Source organism: Tyto alba, unplaced genomic scaffold (assembly GCF_018691265.1).
Source record: "Tyto alba isolate M040663 unplaced genomic scaffold, T.alba_DEE_v4.0 Super-Scaffold_33, whole genome shotgun sequence".
Taxonomy (NCBI): Eukaryota; Metazoa; Chordata; class Aves; order Strigiformes; family Tytonidae; genus Tyto; species Tyto alba.
In genome coordinates this window covers 11,166,900-11,191,336 of record NW_024881308.1, presented here as the reverse complement: position 1 = coordinate 11,191,336, position 24,437 = coordinate 11,166,900, and the positions used below count along the sequence as shown (strand labels likewise).

The window sequence follows — 24,437 nt, the reverse complement described above, 5'->3', positions numbered from 1 at the left end:
CCTTCCACAATATTGATCCACAATTTTGGTACTATTTCTATATGGAAAAATAACCTTGGGAACCTTGAAGTTACCTTAAAGAAAATTGTGCAAGCCAAAACCAAACTGTATGGATACAGTATCAGTATTTTGGTTTGCATACTTTGCAGGGGGGGATATATATTATCATCATTAAGGTAACCTTAACCTTAACAGTTAACTGTAATCAATAAAGACATTTTTCAATAAAAATTTCAGAAAAATCCTGCCTCATATCCGCTTAATTTTATTTAGTTAATAAAAAATCCCTCCTGGGTAACTTTAAATAACTGGGCCCTTTGTTGCAGGATTGCTTGGGAAGAAAAGATGCAAATAGTTAATCTACATTTTTTAAAAGCATCTGTGGACCAGATTTTCCAAGTTAATTTATGTTTGTCCAGATTAAAAACCAGAAAAAGACAAACAGCAACAAGAATCCCACTACTGGCTTTGATTATATAAATGCCAAGCTGAAAAAGAAAGGTATATTAAAACAGTCATTGGTGTTGTTATCACAACAGATGACTCTGTATACATTGAGAATGGTGTATGTATTTCAAGAAAGCTACACAAACTCGAAGAAAATAAATATATTTAAATGTGTTATAGAAATTAGGAGAACTCATGCTATCAAGCATATGATTAATGCTTGAAGAAAAAAATGCTATATCACATGTTGCTACAAAGCTTAGCCAGAAGGTGGTGGCAGAGGGTTACTATTCTAAAGGCAAACGTGGCTCTCCTGGTGTCCGTCAGTGTACATGAAAAAACACTTTCCAGTGTGCTTCCACTTTTGTTATTATGGATAGATTTACAAAGCAAAGTTGCCTCCCAGTATCTGGCACCTGAATTATGAGATGTTTATAAATATATGCATGCATATATATTATACATAATGAATATATATTATACATATTTCATTATGGTCACAGACAACATAGTTGAGCTTGAATCATTTTTTTATACTAGTGCTAGCTGTGTCTTTATGTTTTGTCTCATGGGTATAAAGAAAAGGAATTTGTGCTTCCTGCTCCAAATACAGTAGATCACTTAGACTGCCCTCCTAGCTGAAAGAAAGAACTGAGGCAGAGGTCTGAACACCAGCGCCAACAGACCTCAAACTAGAAACTGTCTTCTGATACTGAGACTGGAGATCACAGATCTCAGAGCGGAGTGAATGGTGCCAGGGACAGCAGAGAAGTCTGGTTCTAGCTTCAAAAAGATCAGTTGGTTCAGAAGGGCAGGGCAGTATTGCAAAACCACATCAGAACTTGAGGATGAAAGGCAAGATGCCTGCTGAGAGATCTGCAAATATTGTACCTGCCTGTAATATAAGTCTTCTCTAAACAAACAATAAATATTTGTATATTCATCCAAGGCATATAGACCCCCAAAGACCAAAGCATGATTTCCTTCTGTCTGCCATCCTGAGTGACTCTGCCGACACCACAAGAGACAGAATTGCCCAGCACACTTAGGTACTACCTCTCTGTTGTGCAGAAGTTGGGGACAGCACCAGCTTTCAGACTCTTTCAAATTATTTGAACCAAAGCTATAGATGCTTTGTTAGGGCCACCCTCCCAATGAAAATTGAGTGCAACCAACCACCGCTTTTGGGGCTGATGACTCATCTACTGAGATCTGAGATACTCATAAAATTACCTACAATTCTTTCAAACATTTAATTACAAAGTACTGAACCTCTTCCCCCCCCAAACATCTGAAGAAAGAGCATGAGATTTACAGTATAGCACTTCTATAGCTCTTATGCCAGAAGCTATAGGACACTAAGCGCAGAGGATATAATCAGAGAGGAAACACAACAGCAGGACTTCTATGGATAACCATCCTTTTATTGTATTGCCCTGGCCCACTGATGCTGTATTGTCACTGATGCATAAAGACCCTATGATGAGAAGAAATCATGTGCTTACTGGTAAGTAAACAAGTATTTGTTTCAAAACAGTCTAGGAAAACATTTGTATACCATCTAATCCTACAGGCAGACAAAATCAAGTGCAGTAATAGGGGTGAGGTGATCAACCTCCATCTAAAGTCTCAGTTGCTCAGTGTCAATGATGATTTATGCTCTTGAGATTCAGCTAAATCTGTCTGCACTCTGGACTGACTCAACACTAAAGTTTTTGCTTGCTTTGTCATTCTCCAGAATAGCAATGGCAGTTTGGAAAAAAATAGCAATTGTGAAAAAAGTCCCATGTGCAGAATTGTCATTTGACAGTACAGTACCACAGAATTACTGCTTCTTCACATAGTAGTATACAATACAGTATATAGTAGAGCTGCAATGACTTTATTTCCATGGCATTTTGCCTGGTCAGATTAAAAAAAAAAAAAAAAAAAGGGAAAAAAAGCAAAAAAAAAAGGCAAAAAAAGCGAAGACCTTGACAATATGGTGGGAATTAGTACCACCAACGATCACTCAGGACTAGAAGAACCACAAATTTTGACAAAGTTTCCGTACAATGTTCTTACAGCATGAGACCAGGAATCTATATATCCCAATATTGTGTCCCTGACAGTGGCCAGTAGAAGATACTTGGAGATCAAAAAACTAATAACCTGCCATCAGAAACTATCATATGAAATACAGGAAAGATTCTGCTCATTACTAGAATTAAATAATACAAGCTCTTTCTTTTAAGAAAAACCTAAAGCATAGCTGGTACACTGTCCATTTTACCCATAGTATTGAATTCCGTGGTTTTCAGAGCAGTATGCACTGCCAGCTAGTCAAAAGAAATTTTCAGTACGTACAACTTCAGTATGCTATTAGCAAAATAGCACACAATCTCACTACATTTAAAAGCAGCACTGAAGTACAACACAGCCTACTGAGTAAATCCTTCTGTCTGCATAAAGATTAGCAGACAAAGCTATGCAATCTAAGAGCAGATTACATTACAGACAAGAATTCTTTCAGTTTTGTTTTATACAGTGTATAAAATATTACCTTTTCTAATTTACTTTTAAGTCTTCTATCTTCCATCCTTTTCTTCAATACTTCCACGTCTTCTTTATTTCCATTAATGATAATCACATCTTCCTCTTGAAAGGGAACACCACACTTCAAGAGAAAAAAAAAAAAAAAAGACAGAAGTAGTGTTTTTTTCAAAATCTTTATGTTGGTAAACATTTGGTAGAATTAATACCGTGTTTAAGCTCTCCAAGGAGCTCTCCAATCCTTCCTCTTGCTATTGCATCTTTTCTTTCTGTTTTAATACAGTCTAATACATATTCTCACTTAAAATGTCAAAGGGAAAATCTCAGCTGATTTTACTACAGAGCAACATAATACTGATTGACAGCATTCATCTTAATGAAAAGAATAAATTTTCATTTTACAAGTGAATCATGAACTTTTGATAACCACATTTGAAAGCACTTCCCATATCAATCTGCACAGCAAATTCTAAAAGAATTTCAGAAACATTAAAATATTTTGTTCTTCTTCAAAGCCCTACTCCATGCAACGGGGCTATGGAAGTTGCATATTTATTTCACTGTCAGTCCCTTATAAACAACACTCTTAACTAATTTTTTTTTTTTCTTTAAAGTCCCATTGTATATTTTCTGTTTTGGGTTCCTTGTTTTACTAGCATAAAATGTACAGTGACTAGATTAAACAAAGTAGTCCTAGCTAGAATTTACTAATTTTTCTGAACTCCACAGCTAAAACCCAAAACATTAAAGTACTGATTTTTTTTTTTGTTAGTTATGAATGCACTTGATTAAGATCGAAGCATTATGTCATTCTGCTCTAGAATCTGTCTTTCAACTTAATAATACAAGAAACAATTGATAGGAGCAGTTCCTTTACACTAACTAGGCACACCACCAAAGGTGTTATTCCTCTACATGCAGAACAGACAGCATCAGGAAATTTCTCTCCAACAGCTAGACAGGAAAATGTTTTGGTTTTTATTTTTTGTACATTACTATAGGGATAAAAAGGGGTCATAAAAGCAGCATTATTCACTAACCCAGACTTGCCGTCTCATTGTCCTTCATCTGATTTACTAAAGTTTAAAAGTATATTTATAAATTAATCTGGATAATGCATGGAATGTGCTTCATGTAATTCCACATTTGTTTTCTGGTTGAAGACACAGATGTTTCACTGTGTACTTTTTCAATCATTTGGTGAAGCCAGCACACTGACTATGATATTTTCTTTTCTAAGATCTCAATTTCCATTTTTTTTGTTATTTTGTTAAATCCAGAGCCTTTCTGTTAATCTGCAAGATTCATTTATAATCCTGCCTCTGTCATTGCTCTTGTTTTCTAAACAAAGGTTTAGAAAGGCTACTGACGTATTTGCAGTAGGAATTAAAGAAATTAAAGGACCTACAGGACAGTACTTTGACTAGAGTCTGCTTAAGTGATGAACGCAGTTTAAAAATGAATCTGAACACAAGTGGTCAGAGAGATTACGAAGGAGAAGCAAGGGTTAGAGAGATGCATATTAAGTAAATCAGGCAGAATAAGAAGTCACACACAAGAAATGGGTGAGCAGCCCAAATTTTTCCATTGCTACTCAATGAGCTAGTGTTAGAAATACCAGCTCAGTATGATCTCAGACACTTGGGAGTGAGAAGTCTAGAAAACCAGGACAATCAGTCTTCATATTGAGGTAGGAGCGACTGGCAGCTGTCTTGATTCTAAAGAAGCCCTGTGCATTAATTTTTAGTGGAGTGTTTTCTGAATACAGCATGAAAGACCAACACCCTCCTACAGGTTAGTGATTTAAAAAGTAATTTCTGCAATAATTTTAAAAAACATATTCTGTTAAGCATACAAAAATAAGTGGATATTTCTTCCAAGTAAAAGTTAATTTCAAAGGACTCTAATTTCAATAAATTGTTGAATTTGAAAAAGCAAGCAAATCCAGGTTCCCATCTGGAAAACATAGGTGGAACTGCTGTAAAATGAAAAGTATTTAGAAGAAATGGGGAAACAAAATACAGCGTCCTCTTTCCATTCACTGAAACATAATTTTTAGCCATGACAACAGCCAGATTATATTACAGAGACCATACCCTTCCAAACATACTTTAAGTACAGCAAGTTATAGGCACAGAACCAACTCCACCTTCCCAGGTTTTACTAACTCCAGTAGGTACGGTTATTGCATCATACATGTGCATCAAACATTTTTTAATTGTTAGTACCACTGGATGCACAGCTTTAAGTCTGATTTTTTTAAAAAGCTCACTATCCCTTCATGCAAAAAAGGGAAAAATTTTGAAATGCTGAGATAAAAAGCAGAAAGAAACTTCAGCCTTGCAAATTCAGAACTATTGTTCCTTCAGATTAAGGTCTTCTGGAGCAGATGTTTGTTTTATGAAATCACAGGGTCTCCCTTGCTGTACTGTGTTTATATTGTGACTTTAAATACATATGAAGGTACTTGCTGCAGCTTCTTGATGTTTTTGCAGAACCCTGAATAAAAGACATTCCTAAATGAGATTGAACTTGAAAACTATTCTGGAATGGACAAAAGCATTAGGACAGCAGCTTGCAGATCTGAATGCAAGAATCAATCTGTAACTGAAGAACAGTGAGACATTAACTGAAGAAGATGCTGGACAAGCAGCATGATTTTTGTCTAAAAGCCCTTTCAGGGTCCAATTATAAAAGCATATTTAAAACTGTTTATATCTGAATGGCTTAACATGCTTGTGTGAAGGAATTATTTAAACGGTGTGCAGGTATGATCAAACAAGTCTGATAATTGTAAATTTACATACCCTACACCTACATATCCCAAGTGTACATACATACACATAGACACACACACACACACACAAAGCAACTTTACAAAAAACCAAAACCAATCTGAAGACTTAAAATGATAAGAACAATAAAGGTATTATGAGCTGTAAAAGATGTAGTAGTTTAGGCCTAAATATATTTTAAACTTAAACTAGAAAAAGAAATAGTGAAATTACTTTTTCAAATCATAAAGACCTTCTAAATTTCAAGTCATTTTAAGATGTTAGGATATTTTCTTATCTTTCTTGGAGAATAAAATACAAGAGGGTTTGGGTTTTTTTTTTTAGTAATAATGAAGTCTTAGTTTACTGTGATTGCCTTAATTCTAAAGTTTACAGTTTCTTCTTAAATTTCAGCTATATAAGACAATGGTTGTACCTTATTTCTTACTATAAATGGCTTTTAACAGTGATTTTTTGTACAGCATCTAAGATGTAGTTCCATCCATGACTACTCCAGCCTTAACATAATACAAATAAACAACAGGCAAATATGTTTTCATATCTAAATGTTTACGTCAGTGTTAGTTTAATGTCTTATGAGAAACTTGAAACCTCTTTTCCAAATTATAAATAGTAACCTAACTCCTGCAGTCCTCCTAAATATGACCATTACGAGGAAATTCATAGATATGAATACTTTTCCAAAGTGATTCCCATTGGATTGTGGAACATATATGACCACAACCAGAGTGCCCCTCTTCAAACAGGGTAGAACTTAGAAGGAGGATTAAACAGACATCCTCTTCAACCAAGGACCATATCACTGTTCATTTACCAACCACACAAACTCATATATTAAAGATTATTGTCTCTTGTAACAGTTAACTAAAAACATGTTTTAAGAGAGATACTCTTCCAGAGGTTTATTCATTATTCAGTAGTGTAAGATTCGATGAACAAAATTTTTAACATTGCCACCCTACTCAGATATACAATGGATCAAAAAGTAAACGTTAACTTGGGAAGAGTGAAAAGTCTCCTACATACTACTTCACAGAATGTGAACTTTCACTCAGAAGTTGTAGTGTCTACTACAAAAATACTGTCCAAGCAGAAGCCTCTATTTACAGAGCTTCCCTTAAAGTCAGCGATAATTTTGTATCTGCCATACCTGCATCTGTGCCTTAATTTAATTTGAGATTTTCTATGTATTTCAGACCAACATACTATTTTTATCCAAACATGTCCAAAATACACCAGCCTTCTTACTCATTTTTTGAACCCCAAAGCTTCCTAATTCCAGTAAATTTAAGATGCTAACTTTCCATTTATTAAAACACCCAAGAACCTTTATAAAAGTAGTAACACAGTAAATATTCAGTTTTGGAAGGAGATATTTAATTTACTCTCTTTAAAATTTCCAGCTACTAGAAATGACCAGAGGCAATTCTTTGCTATATTTATTTGCTGCAAATTGGAAAGTTTCAGCAGGCAAACAGTTAAGAATTGAAGGAGGAGGAGAGGGTTAGTTTCCTTTCCAGTTCTCATCATCCAGCATGCTCCCTTAGCAGTGCAGAGGTTAAAGCCTCTGAGGTAAAGCAATACTATTTATAATCAGCAATGTACTCTACATATTTGAAAGTCTGATTTCAGTCCTTTAAAGGCTGTCTCAGAAAGAGTGGGAACAGAATTTGGAAAAGCTCAAGTTTTCTCTCATTATTGTGAAGCAGAGGACATTTCTGAAGCCAAACAGCATTACTGCAGGATAAATATGCTAAGCATTGCGGGAAGTCAGATGAAGTCTTAAATGAAAACATTCACGTTAATGTTTAACCCCTTTCACTTACACAAGATCTCCACACTAGCAACAGAATGAAGAATGCTGACTGAATACGGCTGAAGGACAATGGGACTCTCTATTTATTTTTATTATGCCGCCGTCTCCTGGCTAATTTTGTACAAGGTAAGACTGAATAAATTAGATTGTAGGATTCTCAGGTTTTTGCTTTTCCTTTATTAAAGCACAACATGTTTTCATTTTTGTAAAGTGACAAAATATTTTAACTTCGGAAAGACCATTTACCTTAAAAAAATACTCAAATCTGCAATAAGGTTAATGTTTTTTTTCTTTTTTACCTTGTTACTGATGTACAGTAGAATGGAGGTCATTACTACTACTGTTGTTTTTATTATAAAAATTACAATACTTAAGAATATGTGTTATGCTCTGTTGCAAGCAACTTAATTTTTTTATAGCCCTATAACTTAAGGATTTAAATAGCTTTCATAGTATTTGTTGTAAATTGTTACGAGGTCAAATACACAAGGAAAACAACATAACAGGAAAACAGAAAAAATAGCAAATATGAACAGCTAAATTTCCAAAAAATTGTTGAATATGTATCAACAAATGCCAATGCAATATTTTAAAGTAAGAATGACTTAAAATTTCTAAGGCAGTATTAACTGGGTTTGATGAAGATTGTTTTCTTTTACTTTATGTGTGTCAACACAGAAGCAGAATCAGCATACTTACCCAGGCTTAAGGAAAAAGCAAAGCAAAGTAAAATGCAGTTAAAAGTGCCGATTTTAATATTAAGTTTTTAAAAGACTGAATTAGTATTCACTTGTTTATAGAATGTCTATACTAATGCCTGCATAAACACCTTTCAGACAAAAAACAGACATAAGATTTGAAAATAAGGAATTAATGCCTTTTAACCATTTTATTAGAATATGAAGTACTCTAGTCATTTGTCTCACTGATTTATGAAGTCATACAAAATACAGTACATTTTATCTAAACTTTAATATTAAGCAAATACAAAGAGCACAGACAAAATAGAATATTCAGAGGTGCAATGATGCATTCCAAAACCTCACAGAAGGAAAGAACAGTGAATTGTAAAATGAGTTGTTACTATGAAATGCACAGCAAAGTATATAGCTAATGGGGTCTTCATGAACTGAGATGGTATTTCACAAGCTTATTTTCAGGAATAAACACAATTCAATTTTTCTCAAGTTTACCTTTTTAATTAAGATGGAGGAGCCCAGGCTTACAACAACAATTTTCTGTTAAGTAATATCCATAAAAGAAGCCACAAAGGTGCTTGAAAATCCCTGCAAACAGGATGTTTTTTGAAGAATGTCAAACACTACTTTCAGCACTTCTAAAAATTAAGACAACTTCATCCTCCAAATTTAGAAAACCTACCCATAGAAAAGGTTGAGTTCCAGAGAGACATTCTGGTAACAATAAATACCTGTAATGGCACTCTTGCATCATAAAACCAAAAGCCAAGATAGTTACAGACTGGGGTATGCCTGGACAGTGGATCTTCTCAACAGTATGACATCCTGCTCTTCAAGGGCAGAAGAGACTATGATAGCATAGTCTTTGGCAGCAGATAATTGCATAGAGAATAGAGGATTCTTCTACGTGGCAAATTTCATACCGGATGGGACTAACAGCTGCAATTCTAGCTCTAAATCTGGTAAAACACTAACCAAAAGTCAATGCTTTCATTCTATAATATACCCCGAGGCTGAATGATGTCAAATTCTCTTCTTCTAGACAAGGCTTCATCATTTAGTCATTCCCCAGAAACACATCAACAGGGGAGAAGGAAATGTTTTATCTTACCTGATAATGGGGTGTTTGTGTACTTTTATGCTATCATATAAAATATAGCTTCTAGATGCCACACAGTTCAATAGGAAAAATCCATAGTAAATACTTAACCTGAAACAGCCCTGGAAGCTATTATTTGAAGGGTAATAAAAATGTAAGTATATGAAACAAACATGTAATAACTTGGTTCCCTAGTGAACTATTCTTTGCAACCTGTTCACAAAGATGTATTTGAGGGAAAAACCCAACAAGCACACTCATTTTGTACAGATGTTCTCTATTCTAAGCAGGTATAAAGTCCCAAATATTTCTATAGCTGCCCAGTGTCTTCAGTGTAATTCTTATGTCCAGAATGACCCTTCCCTGTTACATACCATAGAGATCTCATCGCATTCACTGATTCAGAACAACCTCAATGCTCCTCTTGTAATTATTCACTCAGAATAAAAGTTTTTCTGACTTTAGAGCCACAAAAATTAGTGCTTCCCTAACAGACACTCCCTCTCCCTAGCTTCTGCCACTGGGCTCATAATGGCCCTTATGCAAATCTATTCTCAGCCCTGGTAGCAGGCTACAGCACTGGCATATTTCTTTTTCAGTGCAAAAATCCTGGCTTTCACCTTTCAGCGGTGTTCCTTTTCTCCTCCTTTTTGCACAACACTGAAAGGTTGATGTGGATTTGATTTGCTGAAGTTTTTCATTCAAATGGATGAAAGACTCACATCAAGCTTGTTTACCCAGTAAAAGTATCCCTCAGGAGCTGTGAAGAAAAAATACTCTTCTGGGACCTGATTTCTTAATGTTTTTCTTTGGCCTATGCATTCAATGCAGACTGAAGAACACTGCTGACAGAACACAAGCAAAATGGATGAACCCTCCACCTAACATACAACTCCACTTTTTGGAATGCTAAGTGGAAAAGAGGCATTCTTCCAGAATGAAATCCAGTGCATACCAGTAAGGACAGTAAGATAAATACATTCTTTTCCAACAGCCTAATAAGATTTTTAAATTGTGGTAATATAGAGTGTCCATTCTCTTGGTTCAAATTCTGTATTCTTAATGCTTTTTAAATTCTATGCCTCATTTCTACTTTAACTATAATGCTGTCTTTATTTTCAAGCTTCTAAGGCACATATATGAGTTTTCATTAAAAAAAATATTCTCCACTTCTTTCTAATGAAAACCTAGAGCCTTCTAACCACAATAGCATTCCTACAAAGAAACTACCGTTACAAAAATATGCTTGTTCTCTGTTCCTATCTAAATGCAAACATGTTGTGATGTTGACAGCTGCAAAGCATGAACTATTTACAGGTGAAATACAAATTTTGTTAAAAACAAATTAATTTTCTAAGAGAAAAATTAATCCTCTGTAAAATAAAACCTGTCCTAATTTAACTATTAAGCTTAATGGCAGTTGATGGACCCTTCCCCCACACCCAGTATTTTCTCTAGGAAGTTATATACCATATGTTTCACGCATAAAGACTTAATGTAATTGCTGTGGGATTCAGGACTGCTGCACTCTCATTCTTCTGGCTTTTCAACAGGGTATACATAAGAAAAAAAATTAAACTCCTGTGCCAGTACTGATGTAAATTACACGGTTATCTCTGAATCCTAATACTGGCAGTAGTGTACTTATCTCAGGATGTGCACATATGCTAAAAATAAGAAATGAGTGTTGTCCGCATGTTCTGTTTTCCAAAGCACTAACACAAAGATGTCAGAGAGGAAAAAAAAAAAAAAATCTCTCAGACTTAGAAACATTTGCTGACTTTAAAAGGATAAAAAACGGTGTATTTTGTGGATTATGTTTTAGTCTCTTCCTTTTGCTCATTTAATAATTTTTCTGGTGATTTAATTTACTGAAGTCCGGTCCTCTGGCAGAAGTTAAGGTTTCCCAGGGTTTTAGAAAATCTCAGCAGCAGCTGTCCCTTAGCACACAGTGCTCACCCCTTTCCTATTCCAAAGCTAGACCTTGACCAACGTATGGCACCAGACCCCTTACTGACACGTACATTGCCTCAAAGTAGAAGAAACTTCTATTCGATGGGCTAGGCCCCCTCTTGCTCAAAGCAATGAAGTGTACAAAGCCATTTTGGGCTCTTCGGATAATTTTGTTTGTTGTGGAAAGCCTGCTTTGTGGCTCTGCAAGTACCACTTTCAGTGGCTAAGTACACTGCAGCATGAGCATGGGCACACATGGAGTTCCTCCTAGAAACTGGAAAGAGAGTACTCAACATTTATAAATGCATCACTAGCATGTCACCTATTAAAAAAAAAGTAAAAAAGGTTGCCTCCCTGTCTCTTTTTCCTTTCAGATAATCTGAATGCTTAATTAAACTATGATGAGATGACAGTATCTGGAAAATAAAAGATGAACCCACTTGATGCAACTAGATCGGGATTTTTAGTGTGCATTGCCATCTGTATGTTCATCTACACTTTGATCTACCTAAAGGAGACGCTTTCTGAAGAGCCAAATGAACAGAAATTTAATGAAAATATAATAGAGTGTGGTTTTTACCCAGATGAACTTTGCTCAGCTCTTTTTGTGGGGAAAACTGCTGCCTTTAAAATTGGAAACTTTTGTCAGAATACCTACCAACCTAAAACACTCAGCTGCATTCAGACTTCATGCAACTGCTCCACGGTTTTGAAGACTCTGCATTTTATCACAAGACCACTGTCAGATGAAGAAGGAAATTTCTCATTGGCATACATTATCACAATTCACAAGGAGCTAGAAATGTTTGTAAAGCTGCTAAGAGCTATTTATATGCCTCAGAATATTTACTGCATACATGTTGATGAAAAGTCACCGAAAGATTATAAAGCTGCTGTACAAAACATCGTTAATTGCTTTGAAAATATTTTTATTTCATCAAAAAGAGAAAATGTTGTTTATGCAGGATTTTCAAGATTACAAGCTGATATTAATTGCATGAGAGATCTAGTTCATTCCAAAATTCAGTGGAATTATGTTATTAATCTATGTGGTCAAGATTATCCCATTAAAACAAACAAAGATATTATCCAATACATCAAAAGTAAATGGAATGGTAAAAATATGACTCCTGGGGTAGTCCAACCACTCCATATGAAACACAGGACACAGGTTAGTTACAGAGAATATGCACATTCTGGAATGTCTTACGTGTATCCAACAAAGAATATAAAAGCTAAACCTCCATATAATTTGACAATATATTTTGGTAGTGCCTATTACATACTTACTAAAGAATTTGTAGAGTTTACATTGACTGATGCACGTGCAAAAGATTTGCTTGAATGGTCAAGAGACACGTACAGTCCGGATGAACACTACTGGGTCACACTGAACCGTTTAAATGGTAAGATGTATGTTATTTCTACTATGAATAAGCCCTTGACCAACAGCATTGCAAAGTATGGCATGGAGATCTAGTGATTTCCAATTCAGAGCCTAAAAATACCATTTGAGTTGCATTGCATAAATATGGAAATTTCTTCAGCCTTGATGTTGCCCTTTCAAAAAGTCACATCTCCTGATGGCTGAGAAAGAAAAGCTTGGTCCCAGAAAAGTACTACTTACAGTACAGACCACTAGCTACAAGGCCAGAAAAATGGTGATTAAATTAAAAGAGTAATTTTTTTTTGCTACATGAAAGAAAGCTCATGCTCTCAAGGAATAAAAAAAAGCAATAAAACTGAGAATGATGTCTGTTCTTATGATGTAAATATCTGTAAATAAATACTTAATGTGGCTACATTTAAAAAGCCTTCAGCAGTGAAAATTTTTCCTGTAATAAGGTTCTGATAAGACTTCTTTCTACTTATGTTTTTAAAGATGCTCCAGGGGCTACACCCAATGCTGACTGGGAAGGAAACATACGAGCCATTAAATGGAAAGATCAAGATGGAACCATACACAAAGGCTGCAAGGGTAATGTGAATTTTGAACATGAACTCCAATTTGATTCACTGACTAGCATTCATTGCAAATTATGTATGATACTTTAAACTAGCTATTAATTGTGCCTCAGTGGTCAAATATATTTTATTTTGGAAGCATCAAATAAAACAGAAAGCCACCCTACTAAATTACTCCTCTGTATCCCATCTAAAAATCTTCTGATATATTCTTGCAAAGATCATCACAGTATCCATACACTGACAACTGTTCTTTCAACCTCTCATTACCAATGCATTAACTTCAGTGATCAGTTTTCAGTGAAGAGTGGCGGGGGGGCATTACTTGACAAGCATGTTCGTCAGATACTTTAATCAACACTGGGTTAAATCTCTCCAATTTGAACAATAATAAAAAAGGAGAATAATGGTGATCACATGGAAAGCATGCAAAAAAAAATTAAAATATGTAACTGTGTAAACTCAGCAGTGTGAAGTACTGCCTGATTAAACTGGTATCCAAAGTACAAGCAGGAGATCAGAACTTCAGCATGCCCAACTACAAGTCACAATATGAACCAGATCATATCAATGAAGCAACTGAAGGCAACATGTATGCATTTGTGTAAACTACAAAAACAAAATCCTCGCTTCTATGTTTAAAATCTAGCATTATCCTCCAGATGTATTTCAGTGATGCTCTAGGTGAAATCAAAAGGTAATTTTTATTAGTAACGCTACAGAATGAAACAATTTTTTTAAAATTAGCCAGCTCAGCTTTCTGCTGTTTTCAGATACCTTCAATTTGTCTTTGCAGGTCATTACATCAGAGACATTTGTGTCTATGGACTAGGGGATTTGCAGTGGATTATTGAGTCACCTCATTTGTTTGCCAACAAATTTGAGCCTGCAACATATCCACTTGTTATGGACTGCCTAGAGAGACGCTACAGGCTCAAAGTACTGCACCAGGCAGAAGTCCCAATTGAAGACCACTGGCGTTTTCAGGAAGATAACTACTTCAACATGAAGCTGAATATTTGAGCTTAACTAACATCTAAACAAATGGTCAAAATACTGATGGAAGCCATTAACATTTCTAGCTATAGACTTCACTCTGTGCATTACAGCATGAGGGTAAGCACAATACTGTACTACCAGTCTGCCAGTGAAATAAACAGTTTTTATTTATTACAGTAAAATAAAGAGCAACAACTGCTAATGGGTTAATTCTCAAAGAAAATTACACATTTAAACCTATAACTTACTAAAGATAAGGGGGAAGTTCATAACCCTTTAAGTGACTTAGTTAACTGGAAAAATACATACTCATATCTGCAGCCAAAAAAAGTACTGACTGGTATGAAAATAATAAAATGGAAGCAATGATTGAACAAAGATAAAATACGAAGAGCACGAGTTAAAGTCATGTCTGCTGTCTTATGAAATAGATTATATTGAATAATGAGGTTCACCCTAAAATTTCAGAGCTTGTAGATAAGCAAGTGAAACCCAGTTTCAGATACAGTCCATTTTATCGGTTTGTTTGGTTGTTTTTTTTTTTTTTTTTTTTTTTTCCCCCATGGCCATCTGCATCTCTAATTTCAACGTGTAGCATGGCAACATCACTCGTGCACAACTCAGGCTTTGCTCCTAATGAAAAGGGTGTCTGTGCCAGTAATAGTAGTAGAGATCCTACAATGCATGTTTACCTTTAAGTCCCTGTTTCTGAGTCTCTGCAGGAGTTTAGGGCAAGGACATGTGGGAAATTTGAGGCCAGGGACCAAAGGAAAACTGAGTGAAAAGCTATCTTTCAATCCCAGTGTATCTGACCGAGGGAAACAAAACTTCCCTGAACCTTGCAACAGTGTGCAGCAGTTGGAGATAACACCTAGCAGCAACCAGGACAAGCACCTCATTTCCCAAACCCTTTGCAGACCAAATGCAGCACTCGTTGGTCTATGGTAGGGAAGTGGCTTTCGACACATACCACAGGCAAAACCAGGGAACAGTAATAAAATAAGAACAAGGATCCAGCCCTTTTCCAGGCAAGAGTTGCTCCTTCCTCTTTAGGACTCTTAAATTTATAAGATCACTTGTTTAGTAACTACAAATTATAAATAAATGTCTAGGAGTAATATAGATTTAAGCTTCAATATGCACCCAAATTATCACTCATTTTTTATAAGAAAAATGATTTAAAGATTAAGTGTTTTTCCAAAAAATCAAATGAATCAACAAAATGACCCAACAATAGAACATGAAAGTTTCTTATTACAAACTTATTCCCAAGTTCCTGAAACTGTACCGCCCATTTTCCCACAGAAGTTTCTTGGAAACATAATTTCTTTCAAATGAACTTTAACCTAAAGAAAAAACATCTGGTCCCTATTTATTTACAGAAACTTACAGACTCAACCTGAAGATCTGTACTCAGTTTCATGTATAATCAAGGATTTATCTTGTGGCTAAATATTGCTGGAGATGTTTTTTTATGGAGGTAAACATAGACAAAAGCAACAAAAAAAAAGCAGCCATGCAGCATGTTCACACTGAGCTTGTTGAGAGACCCTCTGAAAACCATTACTGAAGCTAATGGGTCTCTGGCATGTATTAATCATTGCAAAATTCATAATTAATTTCTCTCCTAACCATGCCCAATCCACTGTAGGGCACTGCCAGCACTTATCCACTCCATGTTGTTTTTTAAAACGTAAATGGAATATATCTCATTACCCTCACTGCAGCAAATCCAGTATCTAGCTTTCATTTTTTGACACCATCACACAGAGTAATTGTTGTGTATCATTTCTGAATTGAATTAAACCAATATATTTATTAGCAAGGCAGTATATAACATCGGTTTGTTTTACAGAAACTGAACTAGTCAAAATGGGAAAAAAAGTATTTGCACAAAAAGCCCTCTTAAAATATAATCTGGGTATGACTTTACCCATGTCAATCCAGGAAAATCATTTAAGTGTGATCCTCCTTCCTTAAAGGATTTTGTATTTTAAACAAAATGTTACATATATAAAACTCCCAGGAAAATTGTAATTAAATCATCCCATTCTCAATCATTAAGAAACAGTATTCTAGCCATTATTCTGAGTGACCATAACCACATTATATTCTTGACTTTTTTTTTTTTACTTCTAACAATGGTAAAAAAATAAGTAATAAAAAGCCTGAGAGCATTTAAACATACATAAAAAGCATTTGTTAAATTCTGTATGCATTATCATGTTTTGAGTAGATTGAGCACAACTTTTAGGTCTCAGCAACCAGTTTACCAGCTTTTGGTGACTGCTGATCTAAGAGCATATAGTGTCAATGTGACCTTGTTCAAGAACACACTTTGCTCTGTAACACACTGCATACACATTAACTCTGTATCTGAAAGATGTATGCATAATTTCTGTTTCAAAAAGCCTGAGGCACTTGTTCAATAGCTCTATATCTAAGTTAAACATTTGATTAAGTGTTTTATATGGTGCAGACTACACTAATTAGGTACTATTTCTAGGGTGTACTGGAATCTGTTGACTGAAAACAACTGCAAAATAAAGTTTAAAGGAATACAAGAAATTACATTTTAAAATGTAATCTTGTCCTCAACTTCCAGAGTGACTACCTGAACTCCCAGAAGGACTTCCGCCACAGATTCAATAACCACTACTCTATCTCCAAACTACCTCTAGCATACTATTACACCAATAGTAACTTCTTAGACAGGAGAGCCAACATCAAAAATTGGTAATGGTGCCTTCTCCAATCCCCCAAAAGTGAGGTTAAAGAGATCCTATACACTGCTAGGCAACTATTTTATTCCATCATTTTGAAAAGTATCATCTTTATCAGACTTCCGAACAAGTAGGCACCAAAGATTGCTCATGCAAGAATCGGGAAGCCAGAACAGAAGCTTCAAAACACTTAATCACTTTGGGCCCCACCGAAATCTACTGACCAACACAGATTAGCACTAATTTACAATCTTCAAGATCCCATCAAATACAAGAAGAGTGAGTAGAAACAGTCTTGTTTGTTCTTTTAATTTTAGTTGTCTGTTGAAGAATCAAACATAACAATGGGCAAGAACATCCTATTCAAAAGTGCAAATTTTAAATTGACAATTTCCATGTCACATATAATTCTTCCTGAAGAACAGGAAGCAGAAGGCAGCAGAAACCTCCAGATCTTCAGGGCTTCTGCTACAGAACACAAATCACCAAACCTCATTAACCGAAAGCAAAGTTGTTTCTTTTCCTGCTGATTTGAGTCCTATCCTGAACATTTTAGCATGTGGCTTAGTACTGATAGTTTAAATTTTCTCTTCTCAGTTTATAAAACCTCAAAAATATGGCTCAAACAAATGCACTTTAGTGTAAAAAGGTACTGTAAGTTTTATTTGTATTCCTAAATTGCTCTCTTTTAGACAAAGCTGGTTTTCAATTCTTTTCAGTCTAAATAGTTAGAATATTCAAAATTTGTCCCAAGCACTTCATCTAACAAGCCTGCTCTCCATCATAAACCACCACTTAATAATTCTCATTGCTCTTTCAAAAAACATCTTTGGCCAGGGAGTTTTATATTTTGGCAAGACAGTTCAAAGCATTTACCATTCAGGCAGTAAGAGACAATCTCTCTCTCTCTCTCTCTCTCAACACTGCTACAGTGTCTGACTGTTTGCCTTAAGAGTTTTCACATTTTAATGTTATTTTTTAACTTGCATCCTTCAGTGTACTGCTACTTAAGATGTGAAGCAAGAAACAACATTTTACTTCTGAGGTAAGTCACTTTACAGTTGCCTTACTAGTCCTCCATCCATGACAGTTTCCTCTCACATTCTTGTGCCCTTCCCTAGCACCAATACAGTCTTTTTAACAATTTTAGTAAAAGCATATAAATACGTGTGTTTAATATTGTCAGCTCTTCATGTAAAGTTTCTATTGAAGCAAAATACATTTTGCTTCCTCCTCCCTGTACATAGACTCCATAAAGCCTTTTGAATCTAGTACTACAGCAAACACTGTTGAGATAAACCAAGGAACGCTGAATTCCTCATCTCTGTGTTCTCCATTTCCCCAAATTAGACAAAATCTGCATATGCATTTGTTTTTTTCCAAAACACTTATTTCATGATCTGCATATCATTGGGCAAGCTGCTCTATTTATTGTATGAGCTGCCACAGAAAAACCTGAGAAGAAAACTGAGCAGTGAGGCAACTGTCTGTGGGACTTACCACTAAGTGGTAAGCACTCCCATGAGCCATGCTAGAAGGCCTGGAAAGGAAGCAAACCTCTGCTCTGAGCACAGCAGAGTAATTTCCTACAGTTTCATGAAGCACAACATTTTGTGATATGCATCTTGTAGCATGTAAATACACATTCATTATCTAGTTCAGATGATCTAGTTTAAAGTATATGAGCATGAAAGTGAGGACTGCAGAACTGTTGTTTGGTCTGCTGGGTATCTACTCTCTGGTGAATGTTTTCACTGCATCATTACAGCATCTGTTTGACAAAATCCTTTGGGAAACTGCTGCTGTTTACAATTTAGCAGACTATCAAGAATGCTCTGTAGGCTCACAGGCAAAATTAATGGATAAGAATAGCTTGTTTTGAAAGAGCTTTCTTGAATTTCACAGTAGGGGAAAAGAGAACTGCCACACAGCTCCTAGATGGACACTTCTCCAGTTTACATCTGTGCCATAAACCTAGTTCCCTGGGATGAAGTGGAAACACAGTTTCTTCTAGCTGAAAAGAGAGACTAAATACACAGTGTAAACAAGTAAATACAGGATTATTCTTTTTTAACTACTCTCATCATGTCATTCTCCAAAGTCACATTACAATGCCCCTGCACAGATGTGGCAGGGGCACACAGGGTTGGGCATCTGGGCACATACTGGCAGACAGAAGGTGGCAATGCCATGAAAAAAAAAAATGCTGTGGCCCACTTGGATCCCATCAGTTGGATTTAGGTTCAAAAAGCATATTTTAATTCTTAAAATGCAGCAGTTAGTACCAGTAGAAACATACGTATTGCAATCCACAACATTCAAACATTCTGTACTTCAGAAAATTTTTTGCATTTTGAAATAATGCGTACCATAAGAGGATTCTATTTATTAATAAACAATTTCTAATCATAGCATATGTACAATACACAACACAATTTTATTCTTCCTTCATTAGTTCTAGTTCATTTTACTATATGTGCCATTGCTGCATAAAGACAGAATGTGCTGGGGGAATGCTGCTAATTAATGCTCTGGATATAAACAAACTGTTAGCTACCAGAAAGCATGGCAACCAGTTCTCTATGATCTTATTTAGAAGAGCTCTGGTCCCCTTCTTGATTCTGAATATAGAATGAGAACATGATCAGTATATAACCAAAAATATACCCAATCGCTCTTTCACCTTAATCAAATGACATGTGGACTAAAACACGTCCTCCCAGCTGGTTACCATTGTCTTTGTGCACTAAAATCCAACAACGAAAAGATGACAGACTAGATTATATTATATTCACTTCATTATTTCTAGAAGCATCCTTCTGAATATCGTGAAGAATTCAGATGTATGTGAAAACAGTTGCATGTAAATATGAGGCTATGATAAATACTGATTAATAAAAAAATCCAGAAAAAGTAGGATTCATTTAGTTTTTATAAGATTATGAGACTGGTCAAACCATGGACAAAACATCTCATTCCTGCACTTAATTATCAAGTTACATCCATCTATCAACAAAAATTTAGACGCAAACAAAAAACTTCATTAAAAATAAATTAGTATCTGCCAACAGGAAAGCAGAGCCATTAGGACTGAAGCAGTATTTTATAGAACAAAATTAGCACTGAATGCAGCAAAACGACACTAAACCTAAGAAACAATATTCCACATCAGCTGCAACAACTTACCAAGAAAGTTTTTCCTTTACAGATCTTGTTTAATACAAATATACAGTATGTTTTATCAAATATCAGGGTGTTTGCTGAAACATAACCCTGTCTAAATGTGGCAACTATCGCCACAAATATCACTGATAATAAAAGTAGTGATAGGAAAAATAAGAGCATGTGCAACTTTTATCATTGCCCCTAGCTACAAAGAGACTGATATAATGAGCTCAAACCAGGTCTGTAAAATGAAATGCAGTCAGTATTTTGTACAATAATTCATGTAATTGCTGAAAATTCTATGAAGAGTTGCCCAAAAAGACAACAGTAAATGTCCTTTAAAAATACAGTGATCAAAACTTAACCTGAAAACGTAATCAGTTCAAACACATAAAGTGGGCACTGAGGAAACATAAACAACATGCAATCAAGAAAAAAACCCCAACGAAACCAAAACCTCAAAAGCCCAAACCAAAAACAATCACCCTTTTTAATAACTAAATATTTGAATAAAACGAAATTTCTAAAGTAGTTACTGCAAAAATCAAATTGTCTCTGAGAACAAAAATGTTCATTTTTACAACTACTTAGAAACACATTTTTATTAAAATAGGCCATATAGAAATACTTCAGGCCATCATAAAACATAACTTCTACAAGTTCCATTTCAATCTGCACATTTGGATTAAAAACCACTTCACGATAGTGGATGTGAATGCAATTGTATATATATACACACAGGGATGTACCTATATCTATCTGTGGAGGTCATATATGACCCCACTGCTACTAAAGCTGAAGAAAAACTCACCTTGTGACAAACTTCTGATTTAATTTCTTTGAGAGCACGTTCAGAGAACACACAGCCACAGTTTCTCAAGAAGCAAAACCTTAACAGAAAAGACAAGACATACAATCATTTTTAAGAAACCCTGTGTCTAAAGGATATATTTGCAGTTCTGATTTAACACAGAAGCAACACTGCCATGGGCTAGCAGGGCACAGCTAACTTTCTCTTTATAATTCTTGAAGCTAAGCAAGATATCAGCACCTTTAAGTAGACACATTAATTTGTACAACGTAAGAATTGAATGAAAAATATTGGGTACACTAAACCACAATGTATATCTCGTTACTTCGTTCTCCGTATAATTCAGGATAGGTTTTTGACAATGTTTCAAGGGGACCTGAGCAAAACAGAAGCTCTTGAGATGTTTTTGTACATCTGCTATAGGTCTACACAGGCTTCTCTGGAATCACCACCACAATCTGTTTTTGTACAAAGTTATATTATTTGAATGGTTCCGTCTTCCACCAAGCTCACTGGTTTCACTTTACTCTGGCTCAAGCTCTCCAGCAAAGCTGTAACGTGTTGCTAGCCAGGGTCTGGTCTCCCTTGTCTCTGCTGTCCACAGGGCAGATTCTTGCAAGACTATGTGAAGCAATTATGCATGTGGTTCATGTGATCTCCCTTTCCTGAGAGCCACTGTTAAACCCTTCCTCTCTATCACCCTCAACTGAATTAAAAAATACTAAGGTGGCTCTAGTAAAAATGGATTTACTTTTCAGGTTCTCTCTTTAATTCCACCTGAGCATCTCCTGGCTAATCACTCTCTGGAGGAAGAAATACTTTGCAACTATCAAGCTGTGAACCCGGCCTCTTCTCACTCATCATGGTTAACATGTACAGAAAAAGAAATTGCTAATTTGCTCAAACCAGAATGAAAAGAAATGTCCTTCCTCAGCCCAATAAATACAGATACTATTGCAGGATTAGAACAGACATACAATCCAACTCAATTCTGATCCTAACACAGGGAGAGGTAGAATTGTTTGACGTGATACAAAGGGAGGTCTAATTCAATCTCCCTCTGCTTACCCATATCAAACTCCCATGGTTTAGCACCCAAACAATTTTTAGTCACTTTTCTCTGCAAACATTGCCCTCTCCTCCTTTATTATAGCTATAAATTCATTTAGGAAAGGATTAACTTTTTATCTTTCCTCTTGAACCATGAAATGAAAGGACACTTAGTAGCCTCCCGAACTCCCTCCTTCTGACAGGACAAATGTTCCGCACAAAAGCTTGAGTAAGCACATGAATTGCAACACCATTGATTCAAACATTTTTACCTGCTCTATGTTCAGTTTAGCATAGTACTCACTTCAAAAAACAAAATCCAGAAACATACTGACCTATGTCTTCCATTCATTTCCAGTCCCACCACAGGGCATATAAAACGTGCAGACTGGAGGTCATCATATTTGTCACCTTTTATACTCTCTTTATCACCACTCCAAGCTGGATTATCTGCAAGGTTTAGTTCTGTTACGTTCTGCAAAATAAAAATGCAAGCCTGAAGCTGTTTACTAATGATTTTTGATCCACACAACATTCCCTAATATTTTTTTCACTGTGGTTTATTATTTTTAACATTTTTAGTATATACTGAGAGCAGAAGTCAATTGAGGTTTTGTAACATGTTTTAACTTTCATGGCACTTTTTAACATTAGACACAACCTAGTTACCTTAATGCTCTTGATATGTGATGCAGCTTCCATGGGAGTTTTATCAGCTGACTTGTCCAGCAAAAATTCAATGATGGCATCTTTATTGTACAACCTGTAACATAAAATTTTTAGTAGCCATCTTTGATTCTCGTAACATTCTTTTATACATTAGTACCTTTTAACATAGTGGTCTATGTGGGAGTATTCATACCTGCCTAATTCACAGGCCACAATTGGCCGACACAACTTCTCTTGACTCAGAGCACAGTAGTACCATCTTGCCACCAACTCAGCATTTCTGTCAACCTGAAGAAAAAAAATACTCATTTAAAAATAGCTTTTATATTTACAAATTATTTAAACATAAAATAAAGTAATCCTTGAACATTAATCAAATCCCCAGATATCTTACCAAACCTACTTTCTGCATCACACCCACTTTAGCAAAACCTTTTAGCAAAATTCATGACCAGTTTTCCAGGGTCTATCTCTATCTATTGAACAGATTTCTACATCACTGGACATGGGACCTGCCTTCCCATCTCTAACTCAGTTTTCTTAGTTTTTGCCACTTCCACCTGTGCCCATCCATTCTTTATTCTTTTTTTTTTTTTTTCTCTTTATATGTTCTCCATGAACCTCTCCTCTCTGGCTCTACATCTCACCCCTGCCTGGGTCAACTACCAGTTCCACTCCCTGTAACGAACAAGATAACAAGAAAAGCAAATCTGGGGATAACAGGATGCTGTCTGAACTTCCAGTCTAAAAACATTAATTTTATGACACATTAGGCTATAAAAGAAAGGCTGAGATTTGCAATTACTTTGATAGTCAGATGTGGAGAAGAAAATGATTTTATTTACTTATTTTACATCAGCAAGTGTAATTTGCTTAAGTTTCCTGCCAATTTCCATGAGATTTTTCCCAACCTTCATCCACCTATCCACACGTGGGATGCCACTGTACATCCATTACCCTAAAACATCCTAAAAAGAGAGCCCAAGCAACATCCAGAATGCAAGCAGATGGAACGCAGAAACGGACCACTGTTTGGTCACCCTACTAAAACAACCCACGAAAAGCGTTGCGGGCAGACACCTTATCCCGAGGTGAAGGAGCCCCCACACCTCACGCGTTCAGGAGAACGACTTATGTCCAAGAAGCCCTCCAGAAGGCAAAGGCACCTCCCCTGTAGCTGCCACCAGCGCCACAGATACAGTCACCCCGTGCCCGGCTCTCAGGCGCTCGGGGACGGGCATCACGACCCAGACCCCCGTGGGGCCGGCCTCCCTCCCTCCGTCGGGCCTCCCCGCGCGCGTCCCTCCCTCGGTGCCTCCCGCCGGGCCGCGGCCTCACGGGGCGGGGGGCCCAGGCTCCCAAAGCCGGTCCCCCAGCCCGCGGCCGAGCCTCCCGCCGCCCCCTCCGACCTTCTCGACTTTGCGGGGCCCCTTCACCAGCTCGTGCCGCTTGGGGATGGTGCCGCCATCGCACCCCATCTCTCTCCCCTCCGCGCTGCGCTTCCGGGTCCGCTGCCGTCGCGGGTTACGCGACTCCGGGGTCAGGAAGCACTTCCGGCGGCGCCCTCGCGCGTCATAGCTGCTCCCTAGCAACCACAGGGCTGGGGGCGTGGCTACAACCCTTGGGCGGGGCGAAGCGGGCGCATCCATCGGGCCGGTGCCGGAGGGGCGCGGAACGTACCACTGAGCGCAGGCGGCTCCGCAGCGCCCCCTTCC

At 36.6% G+C, this 24,437-nt stretch overlaps 2 protein-coding genes across 3 annotated transcripts in view; one reads left to right on the top strand and one right to left on the bottom strand.

The window, feature by feature from the left end:
* The window catches only part of RTF2 (replication termination factor 2), a 29,702-nt gene extending 5,434 nt beyond the window's left edge, over positions 1-24,268 (bottom strand). Inside the window, exons 1-6 of the mRNA XM_032993606.2 lie at positions 24,132-24,268; positions 22,916-23,010; positions 22,723-22,816; positions 22,389-22,528; positions 21,004-21,082; positions 2,990-3,103 (exon numbers count right to left, since the gene is read on the bottom strand). Of these exons, the coding sequence (XP_032849497.1) occupies positions 2,990-3,103; positions 21,004-21,082; positions 22,389-22,528; positions 22,723-22,816; positions 22,916-23,010; positions 24,132-24,200 (591 nt within the window). The 5' untranslated portion in view covers positions 24,201-24,268. The remainder of the gene's footprint in view (positions 1-2,989; positions 3,104-21,003; positions 21,083-22,388; positions 22,529-22,722; positions 22,817-22,915; positions 23,011-24,131) is intronic.
* LOC104365660 (beta-1,3-galactosyl-O-glycosyl-glycoprotein beta-1,6-N-acetylglucosaminyltransferase 7) lies at positions 7,301-14,486 on the top strand. 2 transcript variants are annotated; one of them, XM_009972488.3, is made up of 5 exons: positions 7,301-7,716; positions 10,219-10,344; positions 11,715-12,746; positions 13,223-13,318; positions 14,102-14,486. In XM_009972488.3, exons 3-5 carry the CDS (start codon positions 11,771-11,773, stop codon positions 14,326-14,328), a joined length of 1,299 nt encoding a protein of 432 aa, XP_009970790.1. In that variant the 5' UTR covers positions 7,301-7,716; positions 10,219-10,344; positions 11,715-11,770; the 3' UTR covers positions 14,329-14,486. The 2 variants fall into 2 exon arrangements, with proteins under 2 accessions (XP_009970790.1, XP_032849495.1); XM_032993604.2 differs by lacking the exon at positions 10,219-10,344.
* Positions 24,269-24,437: the final 169 nt, after the last annotated feature.

Coding starts and splice junctions, on each gene's coding strand:
- LOC104365660 (XM_032993604.2), top strand. CDS start 11,771: ATGAACCCACTTGATGCAACTAGATCGGGATTTTTAGTGTGCATTGCC. Junction 12,747..13,222: donor CACACTGAACCGTTTAAATG/GTAAGATGTATG, acceptor ATGTTTTTAAAG/ATGCTCCAGGGGCTACACCC. Junction 13,319..14,101: donor CATACACAAAGGCTGCAAGG/GTAATGTGAATT, acceptor TTGTCTTTGCAG/GTCATTACATCAGAGACATT.